The sequence below is a fragment of the Mytilus californianus genome, unplaced genomic scaffold (assembly GCF_021869535.1).
Source record: "Mytilus californianus isolate M0D057914Y unplaced genomic scaffold, xbMytCali1.0.p SCAF_7, whole genome shotgun sequence".
NCBI classification, from domain to species: Eukaryota; Metazoa; Mollusca; class Bivalvia; order Mytilida; family Mytilidae; genus Mytilus; species Mytilus californianus.
This window is the reverse complement of record NW_026262723.1, coordinates 87,396,513-87,412,414: the sequence shown is the minus strand read 5'-3', so window position 1 is coordinate 87,412,414 and position 15,902 is coordinate 87,396,513. Positions and strand designations below refer to the sequence as shown.

Here is a 15,902-nt window from a genome sequence, read left to right as displayed (position 1 = left end):
GCAGATTGTTACCCCGAGAAAACATTGTTAACCGCGGCGAAGCCAAGGTTGACAATGCTTTTTCGAGGTAACAATCTGCTCTATCACCCTTTCAGTTATGTGTTATTTACTTTATTATACTGAATGGTCTGTTATTATTGTCTGTTAAATTTCAAATTTAAAGTAATAAACTATGACGTCTTGTACATAACAGTCATCCCTATTTGGTAAAGCGCATAAATGATCAAGCGTCTCCGTGAAAGGTAATAGAGTATTTGCTATGGGATAGAGTAAATTGTCTCCCTCGTATTAACCAATCAGAATGCCGAATTTTGACATGAAGTATAATAATACGATATATTGTCTGCATTTTGAAGCCGAGCCGAATGCTTTCGCTATAAGTATTATTACGTTTTTCAACTATAAATAAAAATAAAATTTACTCACTTACTCTTTTTTTATTTTGCATTTGGTAGTTATGCAACGAACAATTACTTTTATCACCAAATATCATTGATCTGTATTCACCTATAGCAATTACACAATTAAAACGATAGTAGTAAGAATAGTAATTTTTAGTTTGTCAGTATCTCCACAATAGTTGTTTCATTTTTTTTTCTTATTTTAAATCCAATACATACTGTCGGTGTACTTAACTGCACCAAGGATTTTTAAAATTCTCTCAAAATTCATTAGTGATAAACGAGATTTTTCTTACCTCGTCAGTTAAGTAGTTCTTTTTTTACACCTGTTTTTTTCACTTATCGAATTAAAAATTAGCTTTACCTCGACACATGTCATTTAGACTGTACCCAAAACAGGAACATTGTCAGACCAGGTTGTCTTATGTTATATTAATGTTATATTCCCTCATGGGAATTTAGAGTTATTTATAATGTTGTCATTGACTGTATTCACTTCTTATCTGAATTCGGAGTTTTTCTACATATGATTTGTTGTATGCTATGAAATTCTGTTGATTAATATTGTATCTTAGGAGAAGACGATCTAAGTTGGAATAACTTGTGTCTAATCCTTTTTGCGATATTTCAAATACAATATGTTATTAGAACTAAAACTTTTCAGCTATGCTCAGATCAGTTGGGAGATTAAATAAATCCCGAAACTGAAGACCAATGAAAACCAAAAAGTTACAAAAAGTTATGTAAATAATGCCATCTTTGTCCGGGAATAAAAAAAACCTAAGTTTTTCGAAAAATTAAATCATATAGGTTACAGTGAATCATAAAATATATATCCTTATCCTATAAAACCGATATCATATATTCATATATAGATATTTCATACCAGCAGAGAAGCGTTGATTACCGTGCTTGTGATACCCCGAAGGACGAAACTTCCATCAGCTTGGATAAAGAAATTGTACAAAAGTGATAAAAATACATCCAATTGAAATATACAAACTGCTAAAAAGTTTATATAGCAATAACACCATTCTTGTCAGGAACGCACACTCAAAATAGAAGTTAAATATAACAATAGCACACTTAGACGTAAATACATGTAAAATACCATGAATGAAAGCTAAATTAAGTGTATTCTTAAAACATCATTTGTATTTTTAAGTATTTGCCATGGTATACAGACATGATAAAAGATGGTTCATTTGCCTGTTTTTTTGTTTTGTTTATTAAGAAACAGTAGTATGTCCACAGCCATTTAAGGAAGATTACAAGCTTTACTATATGGTATTCAGAATAAAGAGAATGACTAGCCCTAATTGGTCGTTGTGTACATCTGATATTCATTTTTACTAGACATCTAGTTGATTGGCAAAATAGATACCTAAAAATTAAGAAAAAAAAACCCAGCAAATCCCGAATGACAGTTTATCTCCCATATCGTCAAGGTTTTTGAAAATCAAAGAAACGTTTGCCAGTCACGTTGCTTTCGCCGAAATTGATTTTGTTTTACCTGAATGAAATGATTAATGAGTGATTGTAAAACCTATGCATGCTTCTGTTAGAAGAATCATTTAGGAAGGAATAGCTAGTCTTTGTAAGGTTTTATATATGGTCACATAGAAATATTTTTTATAATCTTTTATTGAAAGGAGTGTTTGAAATTCAAAATGGTGACTTAAAACCTTTTAGGATTTTTTAGTATACGGATACAGATAGTTAACAGCACATTGCAAGTAAACATAGAAATCTTGGTGTCAACGTTAATAAGCTAATACAAATAGAAGGAACTACGAAAAACAAAGTAAACTAACAATAATCAAAACATGTATTTATCCGTAAACCGAGTCATAGTGGAGATAAATCATATACGTGCTTCAAAAGGTCAAATGCACCGACATGTAATAAAACTAAATAACTTTTTTCGGACAATACAATCATTGTAATATTAATGACGTAGTAAATGATTTAATGCGTTTATAAAGAATATTTTTTTTATGATATTGATCAATCAAGTAGTATGATGAGTCAGTGTATCCAGGATACCTACTAATATAGTTTTATTTTTGCAGTTTGTCGTGGTATCCTTGATGCATTGACTCATCGTACCACATGATTGATCAATATTATTTTTGTAAATGTTCAAAGTCCAAGAGACGTTATTCGTCCAAATGTAGGTTAACCGGAACGAAATGCCAACTCAATCCTTCACTTGAAGGATTAAATGTGAATTTTCGCACTTATCTTAATTCAGGACAAGTAATAGCTTGATATTTGAAGCTTCTTCTGGGCTTATTTGTAAACCTTTTAGATTTTCAAAATAGCAGCATACATAATTGACATAAAATTGCAACCTTTAAATATAAATAAGAAAATGTGGTATGAGTGCCAATGAGACAAGACAACTTATCATCCAAGTCACAATGTATAAAAAGTTAACAATTATAGGTCAAAGTACGGCTTTCAACACGGAGCATTGACTCACACCGAACAGCAAGCTATAAAGGGCCCCAAAATGACTATTGTAAAACAATTCAAACAGGAAAACCAACGGTCTAATCTATATACTAGTAAAAACGTAAAACGATAAACATCTATGAACCACATCAACAAACGACAACCACTGAACAACAGGCTCCTGACTTAGGACAGGTGCATAAAAATGCAGCTGGTTTAAACGTTTTAACAGGCGCCAACCTTCACCCTAACCTGAGACAGTAGTGTAACATTACAATATAAAACGACGCACTATAAAATATCAATTGAAATGGCTTTACTCGATCAAGACCGTAAACAAATTTTATAAAACAAGCTTTTGGAAAATAGAAGACTGAGCCCAACAATTTCTAAAGTACCACCGCCTTCCGATTTTACACTCATTCTTAATGAAAAACTCATAATGACCGGTAAAAGATGACTGACAACGGTAGTGTAGGGCTTGCGTTTGATCCAATAAAACTGTATAGGTAAAAGTTTATTTAATTTGATCCGGAGTTAAATATAACAATAGCACACTTAGACGTAAATACATGTAAAATACCATGAATGAAAGCTAAATTAAGTGTATTCTTAAAACATCATTTGTATTTTTAAGTATTTGCCATGGTATACAGACATGATAAAAGATGGTTCATTTGCCTGTTTTTTTGTTTTGTTTATTAAGAAACAGTAGTATGTCCACAGCCATTTAAGGAAGATTACAAGCTTTACTATATGGTATTCAGAATAAAGAGAATGACTAGCCCTAATTGGTCGTTGTGTACATCTGATATTCATTTTTACTAGACATCTAGTTGATTGGCAAAATAGATACCTAAAAATTAAGAAAAAAAACCCAGCAAAACCCGAATGACAGTTTATCTCCCATATCGTCTAGGTTTTTGAAAATCAAAGAAACGTTTGCCAGTCACGTTGCTTTCGCCGAAATTGATTTTGTTTTACCTGCATGAAATGATTAATGAGTGATTGTAAAACCTATGCTTGCTTCTGTTAGAAGAATCATTTAGGAAGGAATAGCTAGTCTTTGTAAGGTTTTATATATGGTCACATAGAAATATTTTTTATAATCTTTTATTGAAAGGAGTGTTTGAAATTCAAAATGGTGACTTAAAACCTTTTAGGATTTTTTAGTATACGGATACGGATAGTTAACAGCACATTGCAAGTAAACATAGAAATCTTGGTGTCAACGTTAATAAGCTAATACAAATAGAAGGAACTACGAAAAACAAAGTAAACTAACAATAATCAAAACATGTATTTATCCGTAAACCGAGTCATAGTGGAGATAAATCATATACGTGCTTCAAAAGGTCAAATGCACCGACATGTAATAAAACTAAATAACATTTTTCGGACAATACAATCATTGTAATATTAATGACGTAGTAAATGATTTAATGCGTTTATAAAGAATATTTTTTTTATGATATTGATCAATCAAGTAGTATGATGAGTCAGTGTATCCAGGATACCTACTAATATAGTTTTATTTTTGCAGTTTGTCGTGGTATCCTTGATGCATTGACTCATCGTACCACATGATTGATCAATATTATTTTTGTAAATGTTCAAAGTCCAAGAGACGTTATTCGTCCAAATGTAGGTTAACCGGAACGAAATGCCAACTCAATCCTTCACTTGAAGGATTAAATGTGAATTTTCGCACTTATCTTAATTCAGGACAAGTAATAGCTTGATATTTGAAGCTTCTTCTGGGCTTATTTGTAAACCTTTTAGATTTTCAAAATAGCAGCATACATAATTGACATAAAATTGCAACCTTTAAATATAAATAAGAAAATGTGGTATGAGTGCCAATGAGACAAGACAACTTATCATCCAAGTCACAATGTATAAAAAGTTAACAATTATAGGTCAAAGTACGGCTTTCAACACGGAGCATTGACTCACACCGAACAGCAAGCTATAAAGGGCCCCAAAATGACTATTGTAAAACAATTCAAACAGGAAAACCAACGGTCTAATCTATATACTAGTAAAAACGTAAAACGATAAACATCTATGAACCACATCAACAAACGACAACCACTGAACAACAGGCTCCTGACTTAGGACAGGTGCATAAAAATGCAGCTGGTTTAAACGTTTTAACAGGCGCCAACCTTCACCCTAACCTGAGACAGTAGTGTAACATTACAATATAAAACGACGCACTATAAAATATCAATTGAAATGGCTTTACTCGATCAAGACCGTAAACAAATTTTATAAAACAAGCTTTTGGAAAATAGAAGACTGAGCCCAACAATTTCTAAAGTACCACCGCCTTCCGATTTTACACTCATTCTTAATGAAAAACTCATAATGACCGGTAAAAGATGACTGACAACGGTAGTGTAGGGCTTGCGTTTGATCCAATAAAACTGTATAGGTAAAAGTTTATTTAATTTGATCCGATCAAGCTGAAAATGTTAAAATGTTTTAAATCACTTTATTTCAAACGGGAAAAGTGTAAAACAGGCCGTTGTAATAGAAGTTGTGAATGAAGAAAACTGAAGACATCAAAGTTTACCTTTAATTGTAATTGAGAGAAAAATCATCTCTCATATGATAGTGCCAATATATTCGTATCATCACATGATGAAAAGGAATTATCAATAGTAAGCATTTAAAATTAACAACTTTATTTTCTAAAAAAAAGTCATAAAACAACATAAAATCGTATTTACAAAAAATACCGAACAACAAGGTTAATTCTACAAAAGGAAGAGGTCCATTAAACCTGACAAAATCAAACGCTCGACTATATCAGCCAATGGAACGAATGGAAAACAACTGCCATATTCCTGACTTGGAACTGGCATTTTTAAAAGAAAATGGTGGCTTAATCTGACAAAATTGGGAAAGAATCCCATAAAGGGATAATTGGTAAACTTGACAATCATTGGGATCTAGCAGCACAAAAAAACAAAAACAAACATGCAAATAAATCTGCAAAGACGCCAACACTTTCCCGATAAAGAACAAATTAAGTAAAATATAAATACAATGGTAAAGAAAAAAATACAACACGATTAAAACCTCATGCGTCCTAATCATACCTCTAGACCTACCCGCACCAGGAAGGCCCAAAGCCAAAAACCTGATAGCTGGATGAACAAACACCGAGTCTGATTCATAAGACCAAAAAGGAACATAATAGTACAAAGACAAATATAAGGAAAACTCTAAAATAAGTAAAATGATACATAACGTCAGCACCTTGAATCTTATTCCCAAGACAATCTTGTATTATTTGTGAAGTAGACCCTGATTATATATCTAATAATTCTTGGTATTTGCCGATGAAATGTTTGAGAAAAAGGACGAGACGTTCTTTGACAAAACCCTGGCTAATTAATTTTTTGCCCAGACACCGATGACGTGTTACACAGTCTGAGTGGCAGTTGCAAACTTTATAATATTGTATGACTTGAGAAATGTGTACTCCATACGCGGAAAAAGTTGGAATAAAAGACTCAAAGTTGTAAAATATGATAAAGGGGGAACCAGATATGTTTAATCTTTAGCCAGCTGGCAATTCCAAAAAAGTGTCGATGCAATCTAACAGTATACTGTGGTGATATAAATGTGTACGAAAAATAAAATCGGAAGTTTATGCAACACGTACATGTATAGACGTTATAATATAGTCCTGTCTACTTGTTTGTATGGCTGACAACGGTAGTGTAGGGCTAGTTTAATTTGATCCGATCAAACTGTAAATGTTAAAACATTTTAATACACAATATTTCTAACAGGAAAAGTGTGTTACGGGTCGATATAACAGAATTTGAGAATGAAAAATAGAATAAGATAGGAAGACATCAAATATCAACTTTTATTGTATATGAGAGAAGAACAATATAATGCAACGTATTATTAATAGTCAGAATTCAAAAACAACAATGTTATTTTCTAAAGAAGTCATAAAATGAGATAAAACACTCGAAGTGGTAAAATATAATAAAAGGGAACCAGAAATGTTTAATTTTTAGCCAGCTGGCAATTTCAAAAAAGTGTCTTTGCAATCTGACAGTATACTGTGGTGATATAAAGGTATATGAAAACCAAAAACTGAAGTTTATGCAACACATGAATAAAAATGTATTCTGTACAGACATAATAGTGTTTGTCCTGTCTACTCGTTTGTACTGTTTCATTTGTAAAATAAATGAAGTTTGCATAACAGTGCTTAGCACACGGAAAATGGCATTAAGTATGATTTTTACTTCACCGTAGCGAAGATTCTCTACACATTCTGCTATTATATATCCACAGGTAGCCATTGAACTAACTAAAATAATTACATGTTTCATGTCTGTGACCGTTTGAGCATTTGATTTAGGACGGAGTTGTGCAGAAAATGCGTAAAAACACTTTATTGTAAGTGGTATCCGAATGAAATTTCCACAAACATAAAATACGAAAGCTACGTGCAAGTAATTATTTCTCAGTTGATCAATGTTAAGAAACAATGTCTGAATAACAATAAATACAATCATATACAAGATACCAATAATTAAAACTATAATGGATTTTCTATTCCAAACTGTTCTAGTCGGAACATTGCTATTGCAACGTAATAACCACTGATGTTCTTCTGTGTCTTGCCTCGAAGAGGACTCTTGTAGTTGTCGACTTTGAAGTTCGGGATATTTTGCTCTCGGCCACATCTCGGATAGGAGTATCACACATAACAGACAGTATTCTAAAGACACTGGATCTAAAAATGGTTTAAATTGTTTCATCGGAACAAACGATTTTGTATCATTACATACATTTCCACTTATGTCACTGATGTTTAAAAATGATTTGGCTTCATAATATGTAAATATAGTTCGATGTGTCCACAGTGAAAAGTTTGTGACAACAAGAACAAGAAATCCATAATAAAGACACAATATATTATTAAATATGAATTTGGAAAAGTAATGAAGGAAGAATGTTTGCAAAATTTGAAATATCCAAGTTGAAATGTAATAAAGTAGAACATCTGGAAGTTGGTCACATTTGCTATAAATTGCAAATTTCACTATTTCGAAAGTAATATTTGCTACACAAAATAGCCAAAGGAATTTCAATTTCAAACTGTGACTGCCTTTTGAACTTCTTGGCACTGTCCAGTGTTTATTCCTGCAAGCTGAAAGGCTTAGGGAAATCAAGGTGAAAACTGCAATGATCAACAAAACAGTCATTACTATCCGGGAAGTAGTTTTAGGAAAGAAACACATGAGTTCAAATATCATGATAATAATTGTTGTCAAAATAACTACTCCAGCAATGCTGCCGTCATGAATGGAAAAGTCACCGTTACGATATTCTTTAATCAAACCAGTTGTCCATGGCATAACAAATGCAGCATGCAGGATTTTCTTCAATTTTTGTCTCATTTTAAATCTCGCTGTAAGATGGAAGTTGATCATGTAAAACGGATATTTAGTTATTGAGGTGACCATTAAACGGTGTCAATATTTCAACCATTTTTCCTTTCCTGAAATAGATAGTCACAGTACTTAATTTATAGGACAGCAATACTAAATGTTTTAATGATCTGATATCAATCATCTTGTATTTGTTCATAATACTAAACTGGTCTTAGTAAGCAAAATGTAATAATCATACAAGAAACGCTTCAAATGATATTAGTTATTCTTCTCGTTTCTTTCATTCATAAACATGCATCGAATGCAGAAAAATTATAAAAATATGTGTTTTACGCCTATATTTTTGTATATGGAAGTGACAGGTTGCCGAAATAGTTTGATAGAATTTGAATTTGGAAACAGAAATGTGACAACAGATGTGTTGTCCAAATTCACAATTTCAAAATTTATAGGAGTTTATTCACAGATTACAAAACATTGATCGAAATACTAATACTAAGGATTTTCTACTCCAGGAACAGAGTATGTTTGCAAGTACTAACAGAGCTGTATTTGGTAAAACCTTTCCGAAATTTTGGTTCTGAATGCTCTTCAACTTCGTACTTTATTTTGCTTTCAAGTTTTTTTCATTCGAGCGTCACTGATTAGTCTATTGTCGACGAAACACGCATCAGGCGTACAACATTATAAGCCTGGTATCTTTGGTGAGTTGTTTTGTTTGTATACCAAAAATGCAAATAAAATAACGTGACGCAATTTTAACTTTTTACATTATTTAAGAATGTTGATAACCAACACAATGTTTTGGTGTATGCTTTTAAATATATACCGGAAAGCAATAGATTTTGAAACGGGGAATTGACATAAAGATTTCTGAGAACTAAACATTTTTGAAATTGTTACTTCAGATAAACTCAATTGACAATAAAAGAATTTTTGTGATGAGCAAAACTATGTCATCGTAAAATAACACTGTGGTAACTGTTACTACGTGTTAGTGGATTGAACCCGAAAATTAATCTCCTCTTCCTATTCTAATTATACTTTCCATGTCTAGACTCTTAGACGATATACCATACATTAAACATTTATCATCACAATAAACAGGAAATACAATTCTAATTTATTCCTCGTACTATGTAACTCATCCAGATAATATGATACATTAAGTTCCTACCTTTCGTGTCGATTCAATTCAACCTAGTTCTGTATACTCTTTATTATTAGACCTGTAGAGATATACACTGCGCGATTAGTATTCTTTGCCTGTTTTATTGTGATTCACGGGAATTTTCGTTTTTAGTTTGATCTTCAGTCATCATTATCTGTATTGTTTCCTTGTAAATTAATCGAAACAGGAAGTTTTTAATATTTTAACTCACGACGACTTTTCAAAAAATACGTGCAATGTACAAAACTGTCGTTTATTGAATCATAGATGTATAAACCCATGATTGAATTGAGTAGAATTGTTTATTTTATTTTTACTTTTCCGTGCAAAGACCTGTTGAATTTGTTCTGATTATTATTTTTTTTCTTCCGCAACTTTTGCTTCTAAAATGTTGCTTTTGATTCGCAACATGTCGATTACATATTTGGTGTATGATATTGAACAGTTCATTCGTCTTGACGTTACACCAATAGATTTGGGTCGAAGTGCTCTAGTGACTTTTTATATGATTTTTCTCCCCTTAAATATTCAAATTAAGCTGTTTAGTATAGGATATCTTCTTAATCATACTTATAAGACTTGGAGGCTTTTGATTAGAGTTCCTTAACATTTGTCCTTCACATTGAAGTCAAGATCAAAGGCCATTTGATTTTGATATTTGCTATAACGTCATACTGGTACACTATAAGCCATGAAGTCTTTTGCAATATAGGACGACATAATATAACCGGAAGTGCCCTGGTGTTTCTCAGAAGAATTCAATTTTGTACTAATTTCATATAAAAGAAACCATATAATCTTTAGAATAAGTGTGAAGTTACCTATCAGGTGACACCGGATGTGACATTTTGTAATGACGTCTTTACACTAAATGAATTGGATGTTGGATGTGTGCTGATTGATACTTCAGTCTTAGATACATGATTTTTTTATTAGTTGTTATTGGCTTTGAACTAGCTGTCAGTAGCTGCGAGTTCTCTCAGATCTGTACGTATTGTCTTTCTTGTTGTAGGGATGTATAAACTCCCTGCCACGTCCGGTCTGCGTTTTTGTAACTTGTTTTTTCTGCTTTGTATCGATCTGATAAGTTAAGCCCTTTTCAACTGATTTTATAGTTTCTTCATATATTTTACTGTTACGCCACTGTCCCAGGTTAGGGGGCGCCCGCTCACATGTTCAACCTCGCCACATTCTGTATGTGCCTGTCCCAAGTCAAGAGCCTGTAATTCAATGGTTGTTGTTTTTTGCTGTATATCATATTTGATTTCGTTCATTGTTTTTACATATATCAGGTTATTAGTTTTCTCGTTTGAATTGTTTTACATTTTTTATTTCGGGGCCTTTTATAGCTGACTATGCGGTGTGGGTTTCGGTAATTTTTGAAGGCCGTACGGTGACGTATAGTTGTAGTGAAAAGTAATAATGATAGATTATAAATACACATTCTTTAAATATAATCATAATTTGCTAGAAAATATGTCCGTTTTAAAAATCATTTCATGTAGACATTACAAAACATACTTCCTTTTTGATAAAGAAAACGTCTGCTTTTCTTCACATAATGTGAATTTTTGATACGGACACTATTCTTATCTTATCTTCTTATTTTTTTATAAAACAAAACAAATAGCTTTTCTGTTAGAAAAAGTTTAATACCAGAGAAAAGATCAAATGGTTATTTAATACCTAAATGCAGATTGATTACACGGCATCTCAAATATATCCCCGGTCGCTGACGTGACCTTTGAAATATAAGAGAAGCAATGTAAAACATACATATTGCGAGGAAGTCTCTATCGATTGTAAAGGTAAAGATCAGAGATATTAAAAATAAAACTAAATCAGTTGAGAAAAGGGTTAACGGATGAGACTTAGCTACCTTACTTGGAGTTAGATCCAAACTTGGATATATGATCAAATAAAATGCTAGAAATATCCTTATTGAGTATGTTGTAAATATATTAAAGGTAAAGTTTACAGATACGAAAAGAAGTGCAGAAAGAGGGTTTCCGAAAGATAACTAATGAACCTTACGTTGGATTTGGACCAAAAACAAAATATATGGTCACATGCAATGAGAGGAATAATAAGATCGATTTTAAGGTCAATATATCTTAGATCACAAATACTAAATATAGCACACAAAAAAAACCCAACTTAATGATGGTAGAATAAGAATCTTAACTAAAGACTGGTGTCAAAATTATTAAAATTGTAATTGAAGAAAGAACCATATTGATGTTATTGTTTATAAACAATTCGTTGTTGTTGACGACCTTATGTTGATAATTGCAGATACGAAAAGAAGTGCAGAAAGAGGGTTTCCGAATGATTACTAATGGACCTTACGTTGGATTTGAACCTAAACAAAATAGATGATCACATGCAATGAGAGGAATAATAAGATCGATTTTAAGGTCAATTTATCTTAGATCACAAATACTAAATATAGCACACAAAAAAAAAACCCCAACTTTTTGATGGTAGAATAAGAATCTTTACTAAAGACTGGTGTCAAAATTATTAAAATTGTAATAGAAGAAAGAACCATATTGATGTTGTTGTTTATGTTTTTTCTAGTCTTTTGCTTACTGTCTCATTGACGTATGCACTACGTCAGGCATCTTTTGTTCATTCAAGTTGATTGATATGATATAGCTTTTATTAGAATTTACGAAACGTGCATATTCCTTATGTTTGTTTTAACGAGTTATTTCATATGATATATATATATTTTTTTATATTAGAAATGACATTCAGTTCATTTTCCCCGATGTATGTTCTAACATTTTTTATGATTATGCAGAGTGATATAATGTTAGAAGATGTTAAATATTCTGTAAAGCATTGCAATTTTAGTAGTTTTCCTTGACAACATATATGCATGATTCGGCCTAAAAGTTTACCCACAGGTTGTAGGTATTTCTATGGGCACCCGTTGTGTCCCTGTATTGTTATGGATCGCTGTTTATTGTTTATGGCCAAATTTAGGAAATTTTCGTCTTAATTCCATTTAATCGATAAGTTTAATAATACTGCAACGAAAACCGAGCGGCCGGGCCTTAGTGTAATGCTATAAGAATATGTTTTTGTAATAGCAGTGACTGTCATAAATAGAGAATAAGTGTACATCCAATAACTCTTTCTTTGGTAGCGTGGTACTCTGGTATTCTGTATACACCCTGGTAAGGTTGGATTCTCTGGTAAGGTAATGACTCGGATATAAAGGGGTAGATTGGAGTTTAGGTTTTTGGATTTCCGACCGTGCAAGGGCTGTATAGCCAGTCAAGGTCGTTAAAAACTTCCATTTATTATAGGTTTTTGGTCCGTAAAAGCGTGGTTTTGTATGGTAACTCTCCGTATCGATGTTTGTAAGAATAACAGACTCGTTAAATAAAAACAACTTATATTGTACGACTTTGCCCCCAGCAGAGCTATAGAAAAACAGTACATTAACGGGTGTTACACGGACACTCTATAGATGATACACGGACACTTTTTAGTTGTTACACGGACACTTTTTATGAATTGAATCACTCGTGCATGATCAGTGAGTTCATGGGCACTTTAAATTTCAGTAAGATTTGAAGTTTTTGTTTCACCGACACATTTCCTGTCTTTTTTATTAAAATATTTACGTTGGCATCAAATAACTATATTTTTTTCAAATAATTCCAGTATATTACTATTCATATCAGTACACTACGGAATTGACCATTTAACTTCAAAAAGGGGGGTTATGGTTTTTTCCCCAAAAAAAATATTCTGATCCCCAATTTTATGAGAAAAAATATAGTGTGGTCAAGCAGATGACAAAATAATGTTCTGATTCCTGATTTTCCAAATACAGTATATTATAGTGCTAATTTCGAAAAAATATTTGGTGATAGCGTTGAAAAAGTAAATAAAAACATACCCCCTTTTGAAGATAATGGTCGATATGTAAATGTATTTTTTCAATATATGGACATGAATAGTATTCTGGACAATGCTGAAAGTCAAGAAATGCTGGTACCGACTTTTATATATCAATATAAAAGACAGGAAATATATATAAAAAAAAAAAAAAAATCTAATCAAAAGATAAAATCCCTATCAACTCACCAATGCACGATTGATCCTATAAATAAAAAGTGTCCGTGTAATACATATTCAAATAGGCAGCAAATCTTGAAGAAAATCTTTCAACTTATGTCACCAATTTTGGACGGTAAGCTGCGATTGGATCATATTGTGACACGTGTTTAATCCTGATCAATACTATAAGAGACCTACAAGCATGAAAATTTAAAAAAAAACTAAAATATATGCCTATATATATCTAATAACAAGCCAAAATCTATTTTTTCATAACATTTCATTCACTAATGAAATAAAAAATTCTTTCTTTTTATACATTTATATTGTTATTGAAATCATATATATTGAATTCATATATTTGGGAACAAACGGACGATTTTTATTATTTTTTTAAGGGGGAATGGGGAATGGAATGGCACATCCTGCATTTTTTCAACAATATATGATATGGTTCTTTTTTATAAAATTATTAGATTTTTTAATTTTAGAAAAAAAAACTCTCGGCTGAAGGAAAGTTAAAAAAAGTTTGTTTAAACTGTAACTTACATTAACTTGTATATGGTCATTTCAGTTTCTAATCTGTTTAATTTTGCTACCTCTTCTAAATGCAAAATGTACTACTTCTTTCTTGAAACGTCGTACAAGTCAGATACAATACAAAGGTAACAAAAAACAGGCCGGAAACAAACTGCCGTAAAGTTTTTCTGCACTTGTAGTCAGGTCAAGGTCCTCGGCTATCGCCTCGGACCTTCACCTGACTACTCGTGCAGAAAAACTATCCGGCAACGCTTGTTACCGGCCTGTTTCTTTGTTACCTTTGTATTGTATCTAATACTTAACTTTAATACGCATTAAATATCAACAATACATATATATTTTAAATAACTTAACAGTGTTCAATTCTAATAAACAGACATTTTATCAGCCTTCTTCTGTAAATAAAGTAAATGGATAGCGGAAAAATATACTCAGAAAGTTTACTAATTGTAATTTAGTATTCAGTAAATGGTAAAACTCGATACCAAAAGATTCGTTAAATAGTTTAACTTGCGAAGTTATTTTGTAAGTGTAACTGGAATTGTAAAGGATTTATCAAACCCACTTTATACGGACTTTGTCTCCTCGTACATTGTAATATGTCGTCTCCCTTATCACTACTTGGGTCTGGTAACTGGTATCTATATTTATATTAAAATCGCTTGAAATTAGCGATAGTTACTTGCATAGGGTAAAATCGTGCTGAAGACTTATCTGAATCCTCCGCCGTATTTATACTTAGGTAATCCACTTTACCGATTTGGTTTACCATTTACCATTTAGGAAATACCTAAATTACCTAAACCGGAACTGGTAATTACCAAAATAGGTAAAACGTCATTGTACGTCAATTGAAATAAACAATTCAGAGGTGTCCCGAGTGTAATAACAGAGACAAGGATAATAAAAGTTTTAGAATTAACAATGTTTAAACATACTTATACAATAAATATATAATAACAAAAGTCATTTATCGGTACGATTAAAACAATGTCAACACACAATTTTTGGGGAAACAAGTTCCAGTGCAGGGAACTAACAATTCGTCACAATACTTACCTTTACCTTGATGATTTACTTACTTTTGATAATATTTTACCTGTCATAGAGTCGTGTTATTCAACTGATTTTAACAGTTCGTTCTTATTTTGTGCTGTTTCTCCATTACCTCAAGCTATGATGACTACTCACAAACATGCTTAATGCCGCCACATATTTTATGTACCTGTCCAAGGAATCTCTTATCTGGTGAATGTCATTTGTTGCGCTCTTTATCGTTTATATTTTATAGTTTAAGTTTAAATCTGGCAGTTCGTTTTCTATCTAATTTGTCACTTTGTCATCCCGGGACCTTTCATAGATTAGTTTATGGTAAGAGTTAACTCATTGTTGAAGGTCGAACGGTAGCATGTACTAGTAGTTGTTCCAAATTTTTGGCCTATCGACTTAGGTGGATAGTTGTCTTATTGGAAATCTAAACAAATCTCCTTATATTAATGATATTTTCAAATGTCGAATTGAAATTAAATATTACATCTTATTTAATCACTAGTATACCTCTTGCAGCCTCTAATGTTTTTTTCAGTTCAGTTACTGAATAGATTTCGTTACTTCAGTGTCACCAAGCAAGGTAAAACAACCTTTCTCTACTTTTATCTTGCAATCAGACCCTTTAAAAATGACGTAGTAACTAAGCATTCAAATGTGAAAAAAAATCAGGTTTTGGCAACTAAACCAGAATAGGATAAGACAGTACATGGATTCATATTGTCAAATAAAAACAGTGATAAGGTATCAATTTGATGACAGAAATAGACGCAATAC

At 32.0% G+C, this 15,902-nt stretch overlaps 1 protein-coding gene across 1 annotated transcript; it reads right to left on the bottom strand.

Moving 5' to 3' along the window:
* Positions 1-6,730: 6,730 nt before the first annotated feature.
* Positions 6,731-10,107, bottom strand: LOC127708557 (uncharacterized). Its single transcript, XM_052213463.1, has 2 exons — positions 9,468-10,107; positions 6,731-8,397 (listed from the first exon to the last, which is right to left on the bottom strand). Exon 2 carries the CDS (start codon positions 8,360-8,362, stop codon positions 6,815-6,817), a length of 1,548 nt encoding a protein of 515 aa, XP_052069423.1. The 5' UTR covers positions 8,363-8,397; positions 9,468-10,107; the 3' UTR covers positions 6,731-6,814.
* Between the last annotated feature and the right edge of the window lie 5,795 nt (positions 10,108-15,902).

What these genes read in the sequence shown, in the direction of transcription:
- LOC127708557 (XM_052213463.1), bottom strand. Translation starts at nt 8,362, where the DNA reads ATGGTCACCTCAATAACTAAATATCCGTTTTACATGATCAACTTCCAT.